Source organism: Thermobia domestica, chromosome 6 (genome assembly GCF_964235325.1).
Source record: "Thermobia domestica chromosome 6, izTheDome1.hap1.1, whole genome shotgun sequence".
In the NCBI taxonomy this organism is placed as follows: domain Eukaryota; kingdom Metazoa; phylum Arthropoda; class Insecta; order Zygentoma; family Lepismatidae; genus Thermobia; species Thermobia domestica.
The window spans coordinates 128,502,887-128,522,499 of record NC_137459.1 but is presented as its reverse complement, the minus strand read 5'-3'; the positions used below and the strand labels follow the sequence as shown (position 1 = coordinate 128,522,499).

General features: G+C 36.2%; 1 protein-coding gene across 2 annotated transcripts in view; it reads left to right on the top strand.

Annotated features, from left to right (window-relative positions):
* The window catches only part of LOC145688198 (dnaJ homolog subfamily C member 21), an 80,826-nt gene that overhangs the window by 29,968 nt on the left and 31,245 nt on the right, over positions 1-19,613 (top strand). For both annotated transcript variants that reach the window (XM_081762077.1, XM_081762078.1), the window contains exons 4-6: positions 3,814-3,940; positions 11,674-11,898; positions 14,946-15,089. In XM_081762077.1, coding sequence (XP_081618203.1) covers positions 3,814-3,940; positions 11,674-11,898; positions 14,946-15,089 — 496 coding nt within the window. The remainder of the gene's footprint in view (positions 1-3,813; positions 3,941-11,673; positions 11,899-14,945; positions 15,090-19,613) is intronic.

The following is a 19,613-nucleotide window of genomic DNA, read 5'->3' as shown; positions in this document are numbered from 1 at the left end:
TGTGGTTTGTAGTTGAATATTGCACGGACAGGTTAATTTCTGTTGAAAGTAAGGACTAGGTAGTATTTGGTGCATCCTGCTCTCTGCTCTACGTTCAGATAACCGCCTGCTAAGCCTCGAATGCTAGATTTCTATAATACATTCAAGTTCGCCTTGTCCTCATCCTTTATGAAGTGAAAGAATGTATATACTCACCAATCTGCGTTTGGTTTTTACTGTAGGAGCAATAACTTTGGCCGCCAGCAAGTCCCTTCTAGATGTTAATCTATACCCGACATAACCTTCACGTTTAGTTGAGTGGCCAGCGCGCGCGCATGCGCCTTTCTTTCATGCGGACTGTGGTTCGGTTCCCGGTGGGAGAACATTGAAATTTGAATGCATTAAGGTGGTTTGGATTCCATCTGAAACTGAAGTCCACGTCTCGTGTAGCCTATGTACTGAATAGAGATGCTTAACGATAGTTAATATACCTAAAATGATTACAGCGTTTTCTTAAAAATCTTAATTATGTCCGTAATTTTTAATTATATTAAGCGTCTGTTTATACTGCAGACTTTGCAGCCACTACATTAGAGAACTAAAATAATTATTTACAACGAGTTTACTCGAACAAACTCTTTTGCTGAAATAAGACATCCATTTTCTATGATCTGCTCCCAAAAACAGTAAGTGATATAGTTTTACTAAAAATAACTAGTAACGTCTCAAAAAGCTTGTATACGCTTTCCCCTCATATCTGTTCTGTCTATCAATACAAAACTTGGTACACACATTTCTTATCCCCTATAGTATTTTTCGAGATACATTTGGATTGTGTGCCTTTACCCGGGGCCACTCCAGAGGGGTCCAAAGTTGATGGAAGGGATTTCTGGAGGGAATTTTCTCGACATTCTTCCAATTTTCAAGTACATTATGAGCTCCAATATATAGCACCCCTGGAAAGCTTGTTTCATGCTGAACAGAATTAACTATAAACCATGACTTTCCCATGAACAATGTTGATGCAGTAACTATTTCACTGCGAGTCTACGATTTTCTTTATACGAACAGGGCTAATGGGCCCCAGGGACTTACTCCGTTGTCCATGGCACCTAACTTTTTGTGCATGAACATATCTTTATTTTATTGAATTGCCTAGGTTTGATTTGGATGTCCGGATGACACATTAATGTCCGTTCCTTGTTAGTATAGTAGAGCGTCGATTATCCGAACGTCGGTCAACCGAACGACCGCTTAACCGAACTGTGTACTCGCTCGCACCTGTTACTCTCCCACCCTATCGTCCATCATCCCCCTCACTCTCAAACCAAGTTTCCCACAGTAGTCGCCGCACTGAGCCACAAAGTTGCAGTTAGCTTCCATTGAGTAAAATAAGTGAAAGCAGTTTAAACAAAGGTAAGAAAAGAAGTGTATGTAGTGTTTGTTGGGTTTTAACTGCTTCTCCTCGGTAATTTGGATGAAGATGCTAAAGCAGCTTGGAATAAAAGAGCAAAGGTTTGGAAAAAATTTACATATGAACCAGTCATTTAAAGTTGGAATACTGGAAATGATATAGGATGATAAAATGGGAAGATGTATTTGACAAAAATTTTGCCTCCCAGAAATATTTGAGTACTATCTAGAAGAGTTTCATTGGAACACGACTACAATTTGATGTACCGAAAGTCTCTGTACTTTCATATAGTTGGAAACAGTGGGGGGCACGGTGGCTCAGTGGTAGAGCGTTCACCTCCGGTGCTTGGGGTCCCTGGTTCAATCCCATCTCGCGCCGTGTGGACTTTGTGGTGGACAAACACAGTGCTCGTGGGTTTTCTCGGGGTTCTCCCGTTTCCTCCCACTTTCTTCATTCCACTATTTCACTCATCTCTCATGATCACCGTCTCCTTTAGCCTAACCGGCATAATCGTGGGACGTAAAACTTAAAAAAGGAAGAAGAGTTGGAAACAGTGACAATAGAAAGGAAAATGATCAGACAGTCTACAAAGTGAACAGAGGAATACATATCACTTATATAGGAATAACGTGTATGTATATTCGTGGTAATGTCGTCGACAAATATTTTTGTTTTAAATTGCGCATGATGTAAGCTTCGACACCACCGCCCCATGTTGTGACTCATTGTATTTAATTTTTTCCCCTTAATTTATAGTTGCATAGTTGCAAAATACTTACTTAAAACTGCAATGAGCCATTTACTATATTGTGTACACTTATCTTTGTATTGAATAAACAAAATATATTTATACTGGCTGGAGTACACTAGCTTCGTGTAGTAAGATTAGGTTTATGGAAAATATTTGAAATTTCTTTCCCTGCCTTAGGATACGGATTTCAATGAAAGTGTAATTATAAAAACCCTTAGGATACGCCCGCCAGTCAATATCACATGGTAAAAACCTTGAGGCAAGAAATATTTTCCCAAGATTCATTTTAAATGGATAAGCCAGTTTCTGTGATGTGATCACAAACAACAAACATCATCTGTTTCAGTTTGGTGAAAGAAATATAGAAATTGACTCTTCCTCCCCTTAAAACCAGAATTTTGAACAATGAAGGGTCACGTATTTGCTTGTATGGAATGAGGAATTTATTTTCAGATTTTCATCTTTGTAATTCGCATTTATTTCGAACTCTATAGTCCCTACTCTTTAATCAAAGTGGTGATTGAAATCTAGCTCGATGTAGATACTAAGTGTGTTCCAAAATTCATTTCGAAGTTACCAGCCATTTTGCCAAGGTCACAAACAACAGACTACATCGCTTTCAGTGCGGAAGAAAACAAAATAATAGTGGGAAAAGGCCTCTTCCCTCTATAACGAGAATTTTTTTAAAACGTTGGGACACTTGTCCACTTATTTTTAATGATTAACTTATATACTGAGTTTCATCTCCCCAACTTCAGGGATTTATGTGGTACTGTATTGTGGGCAAAATATTTGAATCCCCTTTACCTTACTTAGCATGTGTATTTAAAAAAAAAAAAAAAAAAAAAAAAATCCAAAGTTTACGTTTCTAGATATCTTAATATAGCCTGAATTTTCAGTAAATCACTTTCACTGTTCCATATAACTGAAATAGGAGCGAATTTTTCGAAAACTCTGAAATATATGTTTGTCATTTTCTAATCAAGAGTTTATATAACGAATTTCACACCTGTAACTTAAGCGAATCCGTACATTAAGCATTTTCTGAATAAATAATAGTATCAAGAAACAAATAACGAGATTATTACTTCTGCTACATGTCTTTGCCCAATGAGGTTGGAAATTATTGTTGTAGTAAAAAACTGAAAGATAAGGAATGTGACTTTTACATGCTTTTCAACCTGCTTTTTCACTGTTCTGAAAGATTTTAGAAACTCAGAATGCAATGAATATGTAATAGTAGTGCTCTAGGCCCTCCCAGTAAGAATTATAGAATGTGAGGCTTTATCACGCGTTTTAAACTCTTTCTTTCTTTTCTTTTTTTTTTCTTCTTTTTTTTCTATTAAAAGAATGTTACTTTCAAACATTAGCAGGCATAGATGCGCCAGAGATGTGATACATGATATTTTATTATCCTTAGAAGTTTGTAACGTAGTCACGAAAACTTGTCATTGCTTAGGTTGTGTGTTTCATATCAGTAAATGCTTGATACAATTAAAGATGCTATGTAAGATAAAGATTAGTGGTAAGATGCTCATTATATCTGTTCATCATGTACACAAAGAAAAAAAAATTAAAAAGTCATGCTTTTAATTGCATTTGTAGTCCAGCTCCCCCTTACTGGTACATTCTGTAATAATTAATTTCCAATGTGTTATTTATTTTACAGAAACCTGTTTTACCGCATAGTTGCAGATGATACTAAATTCTCAGCTTCGTCTGCCTCCTCTCCGTCTTCTGAATCGTCACGTTGTGACATACCAAGTTTTGGCTACAAGGATAGCGACTATGATACGGTAGGACATTTCGTGTGTAATGTTTGTGAAGTAAAGTCAAAAAATAGCAATAACCAACTATTTTTCTTTAGTGTAAACTTTTTTCGTTCTTTTTCTTTTTTACCCAAATCGTATGGAAATGGATACAATTAACATGTAGGGTAAATAAGTTTGGGATGAGTGTTGTCTTATATTCGTATATAGTTGCTACGTACTCTACAATTTTCAAGGAAAAGGAATTAACCTCAAGAAATTAACTCATTGCGTCTGAATAAAATGAAAATAGTTTAATAATGGAAGTTGGAAAGGCAAAGTGTTTAATTTAGTGTTTCTAAGTGCTTCTGTTATTAGCAAGACTACTTACTGCGTCGAAACCTTCAGCCTGCTAGGTTAAAATCATACCTTATTAAGATCGCTAATTGTTTACACTTTTCTTGCTTTCTTTTTGTTTGCCCACCAACCAATCCATTGTTACAGAGTTAAAGGTCTAAATATGAGTGATTGCCCTTGTCCTAATAATAAGCAGCAAATCTTATTCAGCATAATTACCATCCATTTTAAGACAGTACAGTTTAAGTTACAATTAAGTCGTCACAATGTTGCTAATAGAAATACACAAATAATGCTCAAATCTAAATACGGTTTCGGCGCTTGTTTTGTTTTGAATTCATATGAAAATAAATAAATTATTTGTACACATTTGTATGTTCAAGAACTTTACAGCTTCACACTTTTACTTGCAAGAGATAAGTCAGGGATTTGTTAAAATCTACCAAATTATTTTTTAAGTGAAATCCAGAACTCCGAAACTAAGTTTAAAATAAGGCAATATTTGCTATTAACATAGATAGCAGTTTCGATGTTCTTAATAAACTTAATCCCATGTTAATCTTACGGGGAAAAAGGGAAACCTGTCAATTACTACATTTAAATGCTCTGACAATTTCGCAAAATAAATAAACTGTGATGTAGTTATTCTTCTAGATGAAATCAATAACTTTTGATAATTTTAAAACATTATACTGAAATACCACACTTTTAACCTTCAAAAATGTATCCTTGCACTATCCAAACAACGTACTGTAATATCAATACAATCATCTGTTCAGGCTCTATTTTTAACGACCTGAGAACTTATATTTCAAATTTGTTCATGTTAGATCGATTAAACTTATTATTTAAATGAGCTAGAAGGAAATTATAATAATATTATCTAATTCAGGAAACTATAATAAAATTATCTAATACTGATCTCTGATTTTACGCAGTAGTTAGGAAGTAAGAAAATGGCCGTCGACAATGAAAGATCGGGAGACCGTTGTAGTTTACGAATACGGCTTCCTCAATAAATCAGCACACAGCGACAGTACAGATTAGTAGCTAACAGGGTGGAAAAAAATCATATATTTTTTTAAAATCATTTTTGTTGATTTTTTTTTATTTAAATCAAGTCTTTCTCCTCGTATAAGTCGCAAAGTGAAGAAAAACCATTAGGAATTAGTATTAAATGCTAATTATGCCATTTAAGTGAAAGTATTGGGGTTGAATTTTGAATTATCCCCAATCGTTAATATATATCTCTCCCAAACAATGTTTCTTAACACTTTTAAATTATGGCTCTTTTTAAAGGTAAATTATAGACTTTCAGTCAAGCAGCTACAGCATCATCCCTGTTTATCCTAGGATCATGGTACATACATCACTCTCTTTAGAATAGAACAGCTTTTAGAACGGTAACATTCACATTTCCCTATCATGTCCCTGAAGCGGGAAATTTTGAGACTAATCAGCATTTCTTTAACTTTTTTAAATTTTGATCCCCTCTGGATTCCCCTGTGTTAACGCACAGATCTCAAAATCAACTCGGAAATACTAAGGGGTGTACTAAATTTCAAGCTTGTATCTTGAGTAGTAAGGGTTAGGAAACTATTTAACAATGAGTTAAGAATATTCACAGAATGCCCCAGATGAACCGGATGTAATATAAAAATTTCCTCAGACATCCCTATTTATCCTAGGATCATGATTTGTACCTCTTCAGAATAAAACAAATTTTTAAACGATACCCTTCAAATGTCTCCATCATATATCTGGGGGGAGGGTAATTGACGAAAAAAGGAATTTTTGTTAAAACATATAGTTTTTTTTTCTTTTTAATTTTTACCTCTGTGGACCCCTCCTCCTGTTTTAAGGCAGAGATCTGAAACAAATCTGAAAAATAGTGAGGGGTACAGTGAGTAAGTGTGCAAAATTTCAATCTTGTAGGTGCAAAAGTAAGCCCCCAAAAAATAATATTCCCCAAATACCCCCGATTCCCGTATAAAACAGAATCTCAGATAAGTTTCCTGAGACATCCCTATTTATGCTAGGAGCATAGCACGTACATCATTTTCTTCAGAATAAAACAGCCTTTCACACGGTACCATTCATATGTCTCCATCTCAGAGGCCGGAAAATCACGAAAAAATCTATTTTTTGTTAAAAATATCCTTTCTTTAAAAAACATTTTTGCCCCTCTGGACCTCGCTGTTTCTAAGGGGTGCACTGAACGAGTGTGCAAAATTTCAGTCTTCTGAATGCAAAATGTAACCCGCCAAAAAATAATAATAATACGCATAACAAAAAATATCTTTTACATTTATGACGTCATCATACACTATGCCTAAACGCAGAAGGGCGTGAAAGCATATGTAACATGTTCTAAAATGCCTCCAGTCTTGAAGAAAACGAAGTAAAAAGCCTTATTGGTACTTTTTTAATCGAATAATGAAGATTCTACCCTATCACCTAAAAATAGGTGATATAATTTAAAAGGTTAAGCATTAAGGGAAAAGTACAGCAACGTTTATCAAAATGACACTTTTTTTCAGAAAAGTTACTGATATTTGGCAGAGGCCTATTTTTAAAAACTCAGAACTAGCTTGCGGCATGAAATACATAAATTTCGCCTAAAGTTATAAAATTAACTTAAAAAAATGGAGAGGGGATAGGACCCCTCTAAATACACCCTATTATCTGAGAACAAACAGACACGCACAAAAAAGAATTTTCGTCTTAAATGTCGATGGTGATTTCCCCGTTGGAATAGTTAACGAATTTAAAACCCAAACCCAATGTTACGAAAAGAAGAAAGCAGGATTGCTCCGTTACCTGCTCAAAAACGGGATTTTCCCTAATCATCCTTTGCATGACACTTGTTTTCATACTATACTGTACATTTGAGTCTCATTGTATTATGAGTATTAACTTCCATAATCGAAATAACAGAACAGAAACGGGATTTTTCTTATTTTCACTTTAAATTAATTTAGTTCGGAATTCGATTTAAATCAACGATTTTTATTAAAAAAATCAAGTGATTTAAATCAGACTGATTTAAATCAATCCACCCTGGTAGCTAATGCATGTAGACTAGCATTTGACCCATTGCCCACCAACAGTCGATTCGCCTGCGTATGTATCATTATGTGTAAACATTGCGCTCAAAATCACTGCAACATTACTCGGGTAAAAGCTACCACACACATTTCACTTGAAAACACACTTGCCCTCATGTAGCATAATCGCTAACGCTCTCGTCTTTTGAGCGACCGGTCCCGGGTTCGATTCTCAGTGAAGACACTCGGTCGAAAAAATGTAAAAGATTATTCAGCCCAGCCATCTTGAGTGAGGTTTTCCTGGGTTTTCCCCATTTACCCCAGGCAAATACCGGGTTAGTACCTCACGTAATGATCCCAGATCACTTCCTTCCCCATTCCTTTAGTCCTCCCCAATTCCCCGAACAGTGATCACCGAGGGACGTCATCCCTCATACGAGACGGGCTAACAAAGCTATAAATCTCAAAAGCCCAGAAATCTATTTCCTAGTCTAATCCCAATCACTTGATAATACATCTTACACAGCACATGACAAAATATACTCATTCTATTCACACACCTGCAGTGAATCACCTCTGCTAGAAGACTTCTAATTACGAAGGCAGGCACAAGTTTCTAACACACTCGACGCAATGCAATGAAACAATATTACATAGCTTGAAGGGTGACACAGATATAACTAATTTCCTGAAAGAGCTGATATGTTGAATAAAATATTGTGCAACAAGACAACAAAATTCAGAATGAGTTATTTAACTTAATTTTGCTGGTGTTTTTGTATGATCGGCTAAATATATATGAGAGAGAATACGCAAACGAACAAATGGAAAGAAAATAGCTGTATATTTGAGTAAAAGTTAAAATGCCTTAAATAAATTAGGCATGACTGCAACACTAAGTACTCCCAGATCAGAAAATTTCACTTAGCAATCCTTGATAATAAAGTAAAAATATGAGTAAACTTACAAAATTTACAAAATATTGAGGAAAGATAAAAAGGGAGGGAAAAGACACTCATACATATAAATAAACAAACTTTGTGTCGCCTGTGTTTGCTCAACTGTCTTTTGTTCTAATCTACAACCCTTAATTAGTAAACTTGCGTCAGTCATCTCTACCCACGGAGTACTTCGTACATACGTATAGGAACTGAATTGTGTATAGGGCAACCATAAATTTAACGAGATTTAATAATAATAATGTTAAGGATATTCAAAAACAGTCATAAGATACACAAAACGCATTAGATAAAATATACTGAAAAGTGCACATTGAAAATATATACCTAGCTACTGTACACTACGAAATATCCAGGTTCTCCCTAGTGGCTAGCGCGTGAGTCTTTGGCGCACGTAGTTCCGGATGCTGCTGAGAGCATTACCGTATAACTTAGAACGCATTACGGTGTTTCAAATACCACCTTAAACTGTAGATCCACTTATATAACCTTGGTGCTGGAGAGGAACACTGAACTTCAACAAACAAAAAGTAAAATAAGTTACAAAATAAAAAAGTGCAATAATGCAGGGGGCTACATATTATTATTATTAGAAGCTAATTTGAGTTTTTGATAATGTTACTATTGAATTTTATATATGTTTGTGACCATTTTATATTCCCGCTTCAGAAGAAAACAAAATTGTAGAAAGTTCTAGGATTTTGTTTAGAAAATCACAAATTCTTACATAAATCTGTAAGTTTAGTTTGAAAAAGATGTAGTTACCTGTGCCATACATAAACTACATAGGGGTGTTCCCATAACCGTGGTAATAAATTTTAGAGGTGATAGCTCTTATCAGAAGAAACAAAAAATTTGATGAACATATGCCAAATATCGTTCACTTTAAGAGCTAGAGGCTTCCGAAAACGTGTGAAAATGACATTTAGAGCTGAATATTCGCAAAACTGGTTTTGTCTGAAACTTATAACAATACGCATGTAACGAGCTTCTATTTTTAAATACTTTGAAGACAGAGGAGGATATATTTAAAACTATGCGTGCTTGTAGGATAATAGCTCATATCTTGTGTATCTTGTAGAAAAATAGCTCATAAATTTCAAATTTAATTTCTACGTGTAGTTAAAGTATACCTTTCCTTACTCAAAGGATGACTATTTACTGAGTAGAGACCCAGCCTTGTAGAGTGAAAATTACGGCAGTAAAGCCGAAATAAAAACATGAATTTGCGAAATGAGATGTGCTCATGGTGACTTGCTGCTGATGTGGTATTTTGTGTATGTGTTGCAATTCTAGATCGTGCCAATGAGGATTGTAAACAAACGTGTTATATGAAGACTTTCTTACAATCCTGTTTCTTGCAGACTATCTGTTGGTGGGTGAAGCACATCCAAGGGCGCCGATTTCTCTGTAAATTTGGGGGGCCCATTCAGATGCAGAAGGTGTATATATATAATATACAACATTTTCACCTAGATTCATTTACTGTAATATGAGTCTCATCTCTTCCCTTCCCAGAATAAGCCCCTGTCAGCTCCCTTCTCAGAATGAATGTATATATATAATATGGGAACCAGTAACGTATTTACGATTTTGTTTCGGGGAGGGGGGCTTTGCTAACTTTTTGCTGGAAATGTGAAAATTCTGCAAGATATTTCATTTACTTTCAAATAGTAAGTAAAATTTCGGGGGGCTTAAGCTCGAAAGCTCCCCCTGAAATACGCCACTGATGGGAACTGTCTTACCCGTGCCCCCCAAAGTTGAAGACAGATTTGCGCCGCGGCTTGTAACAGTCATTAGATTATGCAGGACAAGCAGATTAAGTTTTCACTTCCCAAAATTGAACCCCTTCCCCAGATATTATACAGTATTATGTACTTACATGTTTTGTCTTCTTCATGAAATAGTTGTATAACGTTTTCTGCTTCTTTTTCTCCATCGCTTTACAGAAAATTTTTATAACTTTATTCACAATCACAGTGTATGTTCTGTTAGCAGTGTATTTTCTGTTAAAAGTTGATCTTCTAAAGTGATGATTGAACAGCTTGCATTTCACAGTCGTTGATTTCTTCGACTTCGAGTAATCCAAACGAGTCAGGGGGCGAATCGATTGTTTATAATCACACAACTACTCTACCAACAATTACTCACTCTTGCGCTGCGCCACCGATTTATTGGACAAATATAGTTTTTTGTTCTTTCGTAAACAGTGTTGCCAATTCAGCGCGATTTCGTCAAATATTTTAGCAACAAAATTTGGTTCATTTACAATTTTTAGAATAGGGATTTAGATATTTAAATCGAAACAGAAGTTTGACGCATATATTTAATAACTACTTTTGTGAGTTCTTTTGTAGTTTATTGTTCTTGTATATCTTTTCTTTTCTTAAATTATAACAAAACATGAATGATCCTTAACCAACAGAATATTAAGATTCCATTTTTCTTTTTTCAATCATTCATTCTTTCCGTTTTCTTTGCTTTTTAAATGGTCTTTTTCATTCATTCTTTCTTTCCTTTGCTTTTTAAATGGTCTTTTTATTCTTTTAGGTGCGAAACTTTAAAAGCAACAGAAACAATGCACGAATTAGCTCCTTTAGCCAGAGGAAGAGTATTATGCGTGATGTAATTTACATATTTACGTACTGTAACACAATAGTTTCAGGTCAGGGAGGGGTTTATCAATAAAATAGATTTGCTAAAGGGAGATACGCATTAATAGAAGGGGAAAATGAATGACATATAAAAATAGGAGAACCGACTTCAACTTATCATTTTGGGCCCCCCATGGAGGGGCCCACATGAGCTTTGGGGGGGCTGTCCCCCAGGATCGGCCCCCTTGAGCACATCCAATATAAAATTAACACTTCTAGAACAAAATATCAGTGGAAGATGGGTGCATGTTTCATTCCTTAATTTAATATTTAAACTTGTCATGTATTGTCAAACAGAAGAGTAGGTCACTGTCTAAATTGTAATTGATGATAAAGTTTAATTGAAGGGTTGCACTAAAAACCAGACGTTTCCGAAACCTTCATCTTTTCATGAATCAGAAATCTAAATGTTTTGATGAAATATCAGATTTCAAGGTATAGTTTCAATAAGACAGAATCTTATAATTTTTTTCTTACTCAAAAATACTCCTTTATTTATGTACATTTTTATTTATACATATTTATTTATACTATATAAACAGTAATGTAGTTCGTCAGGCAATAGTAGTTTTCTAAAGGATTGCTGAGAATGACAATAAGTATTTGCCGAAAAGTACACAGTGTATAAAACGGTGTTCTTGAGTAAGAAAAAAAGGTAAGTTTTTAATATATTTTCTATTGAATCAAATAACAATTTCAAAACGGAATCTGTTGAAAGTTATATAATATTTTCAGTCATTGATGGAACTTGTACTTCACTTTAGGTTGTGGGACCTTTTTATTCATATTGGGAAAACTATATAACACCTAAATCATATGCATGGTTTCGTAAGTTCAATATACTACAAGCTGAAAATAAACGTATGGCAAAATATATGGAAAAGGAGAACAATAAGATAAGAGCTGAAAGGAAGAAGAAACGCAACGAACAAATTCGAGCCCTAGTAGCGTTTGTAAAAAAACGTGACCCAAGAGTGAAAGCGCAACGAGTAAGTATGGAATTAACTTGTATTTTTATTTATTATTAATTATTATTATTTTGCAGATTTAACGAGATTGTATTAATGTACTACATGAAAGAAGACTGGGTGATTAAGTGGTAATGCCCATGACTTGAAGTTCAATTATAGGACGTTGCTTGAACTTTTTTCTTGGGATGTTTCCACTTCTCCAACATTGTTTTATCATTTACTTAGGCTTATAATCCTTATTTAGTCTTGTGAAATTATTTTATTCCACCGAAATATCGAAAAAACGAGAGACGCTAACGATATACGGTTTGATATAAACAGCAATATCATATGGGGCTCATCAAACTGATGTATAGTGTGGTAGGATAATTATCGACAAAAATTATGGGACATCAGGAATGAAGTGAATTTTTGTAATGGAGCTATAGACAAAAACATGAATAACATGAAAAGGCACACGCGGAGAAATACAACACCGTTTGTCTCATGCTACTACTGCACATATTACAAAGTTCCTACTGGTCAGGGAAAATGGCGCAGGTCAAGGAAGCTCAGGGAAAAAGACTGGAAATCAGGGAAAGTTATTGAAATTTTATAAAATATACTTCTTTTAACATTAATTGTACACCAATTTCAGCTTAGCCAACCATTATAATATGTATTTGGTTTTATATGTACTGTTTCAGTGTCAGTTGTTTGTAGGTAATATAATAATTGCAGTATTGGATAAGTAACATATCATTATTGAAACTGGAAGTGAATATTTTAAGAGCTTTGTCATTATTAAATGAATGTATAAAAAGTGTCGTATCTTCAGAGTAATTATCATCAGACGTTTGTGGGTAGATATTGATGATCACAGTATGGAACGTTGCTCAGATTTTTATGGGAGGTAAGTAAAATGTACATATGAGCAATTGATTACTATTTGTCTCCATGGAATAAATGTTCTCATATATAAATATTCACCTTTATTCCTTATTTATATGTTAACGTCATCCGACACCTATCATGAAAGTCATGGAATTTCCAGCCAAAGGTCAGGGAAATAGATTTCTTCAGATCAGTAGGAGCCCTGTATTAACGCATTATGGGAATCGTTGTAAACAGAAAGACAAGTGACCCACGTGACTGCCAGTACTTCGGTACGTATGCCGTCAGAGGTGTCTGACAAAGCAGTCCATGACTCGGAGCTTGTTGCGATTGCCGAGCCACGAGATCGTGCTAGTTCATAACAGGCAGTCGTAGTGGTAAGAGTGAAGACGAGGTATTTACAAACGCAGAAAAAGCCTACGTGATCCTGGTCTATGATGAATGCAGAATGAATACCTCAGAAGCCTGTCGTGTGTACGCAGATAGCTATCCGGACAGATGGCAGCTATCGCGACGTTGTTTTGGTTACACCTTGAAATTAAGGGACACCAAGTGTGTTATACCGCGTGTGCGGAGCAAACCAATTACAGGTGAGGTGGGTGCAACAAATGTTCTAGCCTCTGTTGTTGTGAATCCACACATTAGCGTCCGTGATATTGTTAGGGACGGTGGTATGAGTCAGCGAAGTGTACTACGCATTCTGCATACACATACGTTTTACCCATATCACATCTCCATCTATCCGGAACTACATGTGAATGATTTTGTGAACCGTGTTCGGTTTTGCACATGAATGTTAGGGCACAACAATCCAGATTTGTCGTGTATCCTATTCCCCGGTGAGGCAATCTTTACCAATCATAGAAATTTTAACCTAAGGAACATGCACTATTGGTCAGTAACAAATCCACTTTCGCTTCGCAAAATGGAACGCCAGCGCTGATGGAGTGTTAACGTCTGGTGTGGAAAAGTAGGTAGGTAGGGTACGGCCTAGCGTTTTATCCGTGATTTTGCAGAACCGAACAACAAATCTGATTTTCGTAAACTGCTCTTAATATATTTTTAGAATTTTGTTGATTGAAATAATTTTAATGTAAATATAGCTATTCACAAAAGTTCTTACTTACTCGATATTTTCTTTTCTTCTTTTGTAAGATTTTTATTTATTTTCTTTCTTTCTCTCACACACACATTCACTTTTTGTATTCTTTTCCTTTCCGTATATGTTATTGTTCATATTTATAAATTTAACTTACGCTGCTCGGCTAAAGGACCCCGCACAATCCTTATGGAAATTGGATTTCAGTGGAATTGCTTGAAACCCTGATATGTTGTTGACATTGCGTCCGCGCTATTTTCTCCATCTCTTTTGCAAATTGTGGGATAGGATAAGATCATCTAACCCTTTTCAGGATTTCAAACAATTCCACCAGAATATCGCTACTTTCTGCTGTTTTCAAGAAAGTGGCCCTGTAGTGGCCAAACGGTCAGTGATTGGTGGTTGTGACCATTGAGACTTTTTCTCTGGATAACAATATCTACAACATATCACGGTTTCAAGCAATTCCACCGAAATCCAATTTCCGTAACGATTGTGTGGGATCCTTTATCCAGGGAGGGGAGAGTAAACTTTTCATTTCACGGAGACTTCTTAGAAGCTATCAAGATATATGCAGCACCCAAATGCTGTCTCACTGATAGAAACTTTACTCCAAATAACGATGGAGAAGTTCGCCACAATCCAACATTTTTTCACGTCTTAGAAATAAAATGCTCCTGGAAAAAGATAGGAAAATTCTTAAAATTTTCAAATTAATAGAAAAATTAAAATTATTGAATTGAGACAAAATATCTAAGACACACATTTAACGATATAATGTAAATTTAAATGTGTGATAACGTATTGTTTTTATTCAGTGTGTGTGAATTTTCAAGTAAATAATTTATTGTGTCGGACAGAAAACTTTCTACCTTGAAGGATTAATAAGTTCTGAGACTAAATTTCTGAATTCGGAACATGCCTGTAAACCATCGTTGGAAGAAAGAAAAAATTAAAACTGTTCTATTACATTGGCTTGCTAAGAAAGACAGCATGAGTGTTTGTAAAATGTCATTGTAGGTAATGAAATCAGAATGTCTTTGTTAATTCAGCCCATAATTGTCATTGTGTGTGTCATGTGAATTTATTTCAGAAAAATGTTGAGCAGAAAAAAGCTGAGAAGGCAAAGAAGGCTGAAGCAAAACGTGTTCAAAAGTTGAAGCAAAATCAACGAGAATTCATGAATTATGAGGAATCTGAGTGGGTGAAGATTCCTAATTTTGAAGAACTAATGGAGGTAGGCATTCACTTCAACATTTTCCGTCTTTTTTGAATCAAATTTTTGCTCTGGATTCTTTTCAGGTTATACCAACACTGAGTGTAATATCTACCTTCAATTAATACAACTATATATACACTAGGTGATCAAAAGTATCCGGACACCTGGCTGAAAATGACTTACAAGTTCGTGGCGCCTTCCATCGGTACTGCTGGAATTCAATATGGTATTGGCCCACCCTTAGCCTTGATGACAGCTTCCACTTTCGCAGGCATACTTTAAATCAGGTGCTGGAAGGTTTCTTGGAAAATGGCAGCCCATTCTTCATGGAGTGCTGAACTGAGTAGAGGTATCGATGTAGGTCGGTGAGGCCTGGCACGAAGTCGGCGTTCCAAAACATCCCAAAGGTGTTCTATGGAATGCAAGTCAGGACTCTGTGTAGGCCAGTCCATTACAGGGATGTTATGATCGTGTTACCACTCCGCCATAGGCCGTGCAGTATGAACAGTTGCTCGATCGTGCTGAAAGATGCAATCGCCATCCCCGAATTGCTCTTCAACAGTGGGAAGCAAAAAGGTGCTTAAAACATCAATGTAGGCCTGCGCTGTGAGAGTGCCACGCAAAACAACAAGGGGTGCAAGCCCCCTCCACCACCTCCTCCGAATTTTAATGTTGGCACTACACACGCTGACAGATGGAGTTCACCGGGCACTCGCCATACCCACACCCTGCCATCGGATCGCCACATTGTGTACCGTGATTTGTTACTCACACAACGTTTTTCCACTGTTCAAACGTCCAATGTTTCCTTCTCCTTACACCAAGCGAGGCGTTGTTTGGCATTTACCTGCGTGATGTGTGGCTTATGAGCAGCCGATCGACCATGAAATCCAAGTTTTCTTACCTCACGTCTAACTGTCATAGTACTTGGAGTGGATCCTTATGCAGTTTGGAATTCCTGTGTGATGGTCTGGATAGATGTCTGCCTATTACACTTTACGACCCTCTTCAACTGTCGGAGGTCTCTGTCAGTCAGCAGACGAGGTCGGCCTGTACGCTTTTGTGCTGTACGTGTCCCTTCACGTTTCCACTTCACTATCACATCAGACACAGTGGACCTAGGGATGTTTAGGAGTGTGGAAATCTCGCGTACAGACTTCTGACACAAGTGACACCCAATCATCTGACCACGTTCGAAGTCCGTGAGTTCCGCGGAGCGCCCTATTCTGCTTTCTCACGATGTTTAATGAGTACCTGGCAGTAGGTGGCAGCAGAATGCACCTTATATGTTTTTGAGGGTGTCCGGATACTTTTGATCACATAGTATATATATATATATATATATATATATATATATATATATATATATATATATATATATATATATAATATACCATGGAATACACCCAGAGCAAAAGTCGAGGAATTTTGGTCTACGGTTGCAGCCTTACAGTGATGGATATAAACTATAAGTTTAATTGGTGAACTAGTTTAATTAGTACTTAGTGAAGTCATAAAATATAGCAAGTGGGTGAGTTTATAAGCACTGTAAGCAGACGAAAAATTTCATTGGGCCATTTTTAATCTCTCATTAGGTACCTGGCCTATTTCCTACTCGCAACTTAGCCTGTTATAGACTGGTTTACTATAAAAGGATTCTAGATACAATTTATCTACAGGATAGGTTAGGATTACTTGAGACGTATGTTCTTCACTACAGAACAAGAAATATTTGAGTAAATACTACAATATAAGTCCTCAGTCTTTATAATTAAGGAGTAGGACTTACTTTACCAAAACAGACACGCCTTACATGAATCTTGCCGTCAGGGAACTCGAACCCAAAACTTTTGTATTCGTTAAACAATTTACAACATACAGTTGGCCTTTTTATATATACAGTCTTCCAAAAGTCCTGCAAAAAAATAAAAAGCCCTAACTTTGAAAGTACTACTTACAACTTTGTATTTTGTTTGTAATGTTTAGTGGAAATGTTAAAATTTTTGTTGGCAACAATGAGCGGATGTAAACGTTGACATCATAACCGCAAATCACGTGACAAAGATGTCGACTACTCAAGAGAAAGCACAGTGTGTGGCGTGGTTTTGTGACTTAAAATCTAGTGTTTTGGTGAGAAGAAAATTCGGACAAAAATATCAGAAACAACCACCTGCAGGTTCAAGTATCAAAAGATGGTACGATAAGTTCCTAGCTACCGGAAGTGTCTTGGACTTGCATCGTAGCGGAACGCCAACGACCAGTGTTGATGTGATTCAGTCCGTGCAGGAAAACGTGTTGCGAAGTCCAAAGAAATCGTTGAAACGCAGATCCTTGGAGCTGCGAGTGCCAATGACAACGCTACATAATATCGTTTGTAAGAAAATAAAGTGCCTCACAAGTTGAAACTTGTACAGGAATTGACGGAAGAAGACTGTGACATAAGAAGTGAGTTTTGTGAAATGATGCTCGCACGGTTGAACAGTGATCCAGGGCTTCTTTTAAAGTTACTGTTCTCAGATGAATCCACGTTTCGTGTCTTGTAAGGTAAACCGACACAATTGTAGAATCTGGGAAATTGAGAATCCACACGAATTTGAGACACATGTTCGTGATTCTCCAAAGTTAAATGTGTGGTGTGCCGTTTCAATGAACGTCGAAATGCCATTCTTGGATTCCCGAAAAGACTTCAGCAATGTTTGGACGTAAATGGTGCTCAGCTGGAGGTTTGGCGTTGAAAAAATGCCTGGAAACAAAATTTCAGACTTCCTTACAAGTTCACTAAAAGTTTTGTACAAATACAATAAATGGTTACAAAGTTACAGCTTTTTACTTTTTTGCAGGACTTTTTTAAGACTCTGTGTATATATATACTAGCGAGCTCTAGTGCAGTGTAGAAATGACACAATAATATTGTGTTGTTTCTCGGTGTTGACATATTTCTTCACAAACATTATGTAAAACAATTGAAAACACATCGCGCGCCTTGCACGTTGAAATTTTGCGAACACTTGGATTTGTTTAAGTATTTCTTCCTACTGTGTTTGTATGTAGCTTCAGTACATAAGCCTTTATAATTAGATTTTGACTAGCTGGGGGCTCCGCCCCCAGTCCCCCGCGTTTGCTCGGCCTACGGCCACGCATTCTTATGTATCAGCCTTTGCATCAAGAGTCAATTTTGTGCATTTGCTCTTTAATTACATTTCCTGAATTTAGCACAGCTGGGGCTTCGCCCCCCGACCCTCACGTTTACTCGGCCTACGGCCTCGCACCTCTTAAATCCACAATTCTTCTGAATTTCAATTTTTCTTTCCTATTATTTCGGGGGCGTGGTGGCTCAGTGGTAGAGCGTTCACCTCCGGTGCTTGAGGTCGTGGGTTTTCTCGGGGTTCTCCCGTTTCCTTCCACTTTGTTCATTCCACTATTTCATTCATTTCTCATCATCACCGTCTCCTTTAGCCTAACCGGCATAACCGTGAGACGTAAAACTTAGATACTTCATTTCATTTCATTTTATTTTCTTTCCTATTTCAACTGTCTAAAAGATAATATTTTGAATCCCGAGAAAACGCCCATTTAAATAACATGGGAATTTCTCCATCCCCATTTAGACCCCTTAAAAATATTCACTTTTGGCAATTTTCCTGTAGGTTAGTCCTGGAAGGCTACAATCGTGCGAAATTTCATCATTCTAATGCTGCTGGAAGTGCCTAAACATTTTGGGGTGTAGATGTTCCATATAAATAACATGGGAAAGATTTTTCAGTTCCCCGTAAAACCACTCTACAGTTAGAATTTTTTATTTTTAGCGACTTACTTAGTTAAGGCTAACTAAAACGTATACACATACAGAATTTCAAGTTTTTATTCCAATTCCAAGTACCTAAAATAAGAGATTATAGGTCCAAAGAAAGGCCCATTTAGATAACATGAAGAATTTCTTCATCTCCCTTTTTGACCCACTAAAAATTAAAAATATTTACTTTTGGCAATTTTTATGTCGGTTAGTCCCGAAAAGCTACAATCATGTCAAATTTAATCATTATGGCCCTACAGGAAGTGCCCAATAATTTCGGGGTGTAAATGGTGTCCCATATAAATAACATGGGAAAGATTTTTTAGTTCCCCATAAAACCATTTGACAGTTGGATTTTTTTTTTTTATTTTACTTATTTACTTAGTTATCGCTAACGGAAACGTACAAGCATACCGAATTTCAAGTTTTTATTCCAATTCCAAGTAACTAAAACATGAGATTATAAGGTCCAAAAAAACACCCATTTAAATAACATGGGGAAATTCTTCATCCCTCCTTTAGAGTCCCTAAAAATTAAAAATATTCACTTTTGGAAATTTTCCTGTCGATTAGTCTTGAAAAGCTACAATCATGCCAAATTTCAACTTTCCGCGTCAGCCGGAAGTACCCGTTTAATTTATGTCAGCTCATGTAGTTTTATATAGTATATATATATATATATATAATATGCGTCTGAGAGAGCGTAAATACTCCCTATAGAAATAGCGGAAATATCTAATTTCCATATA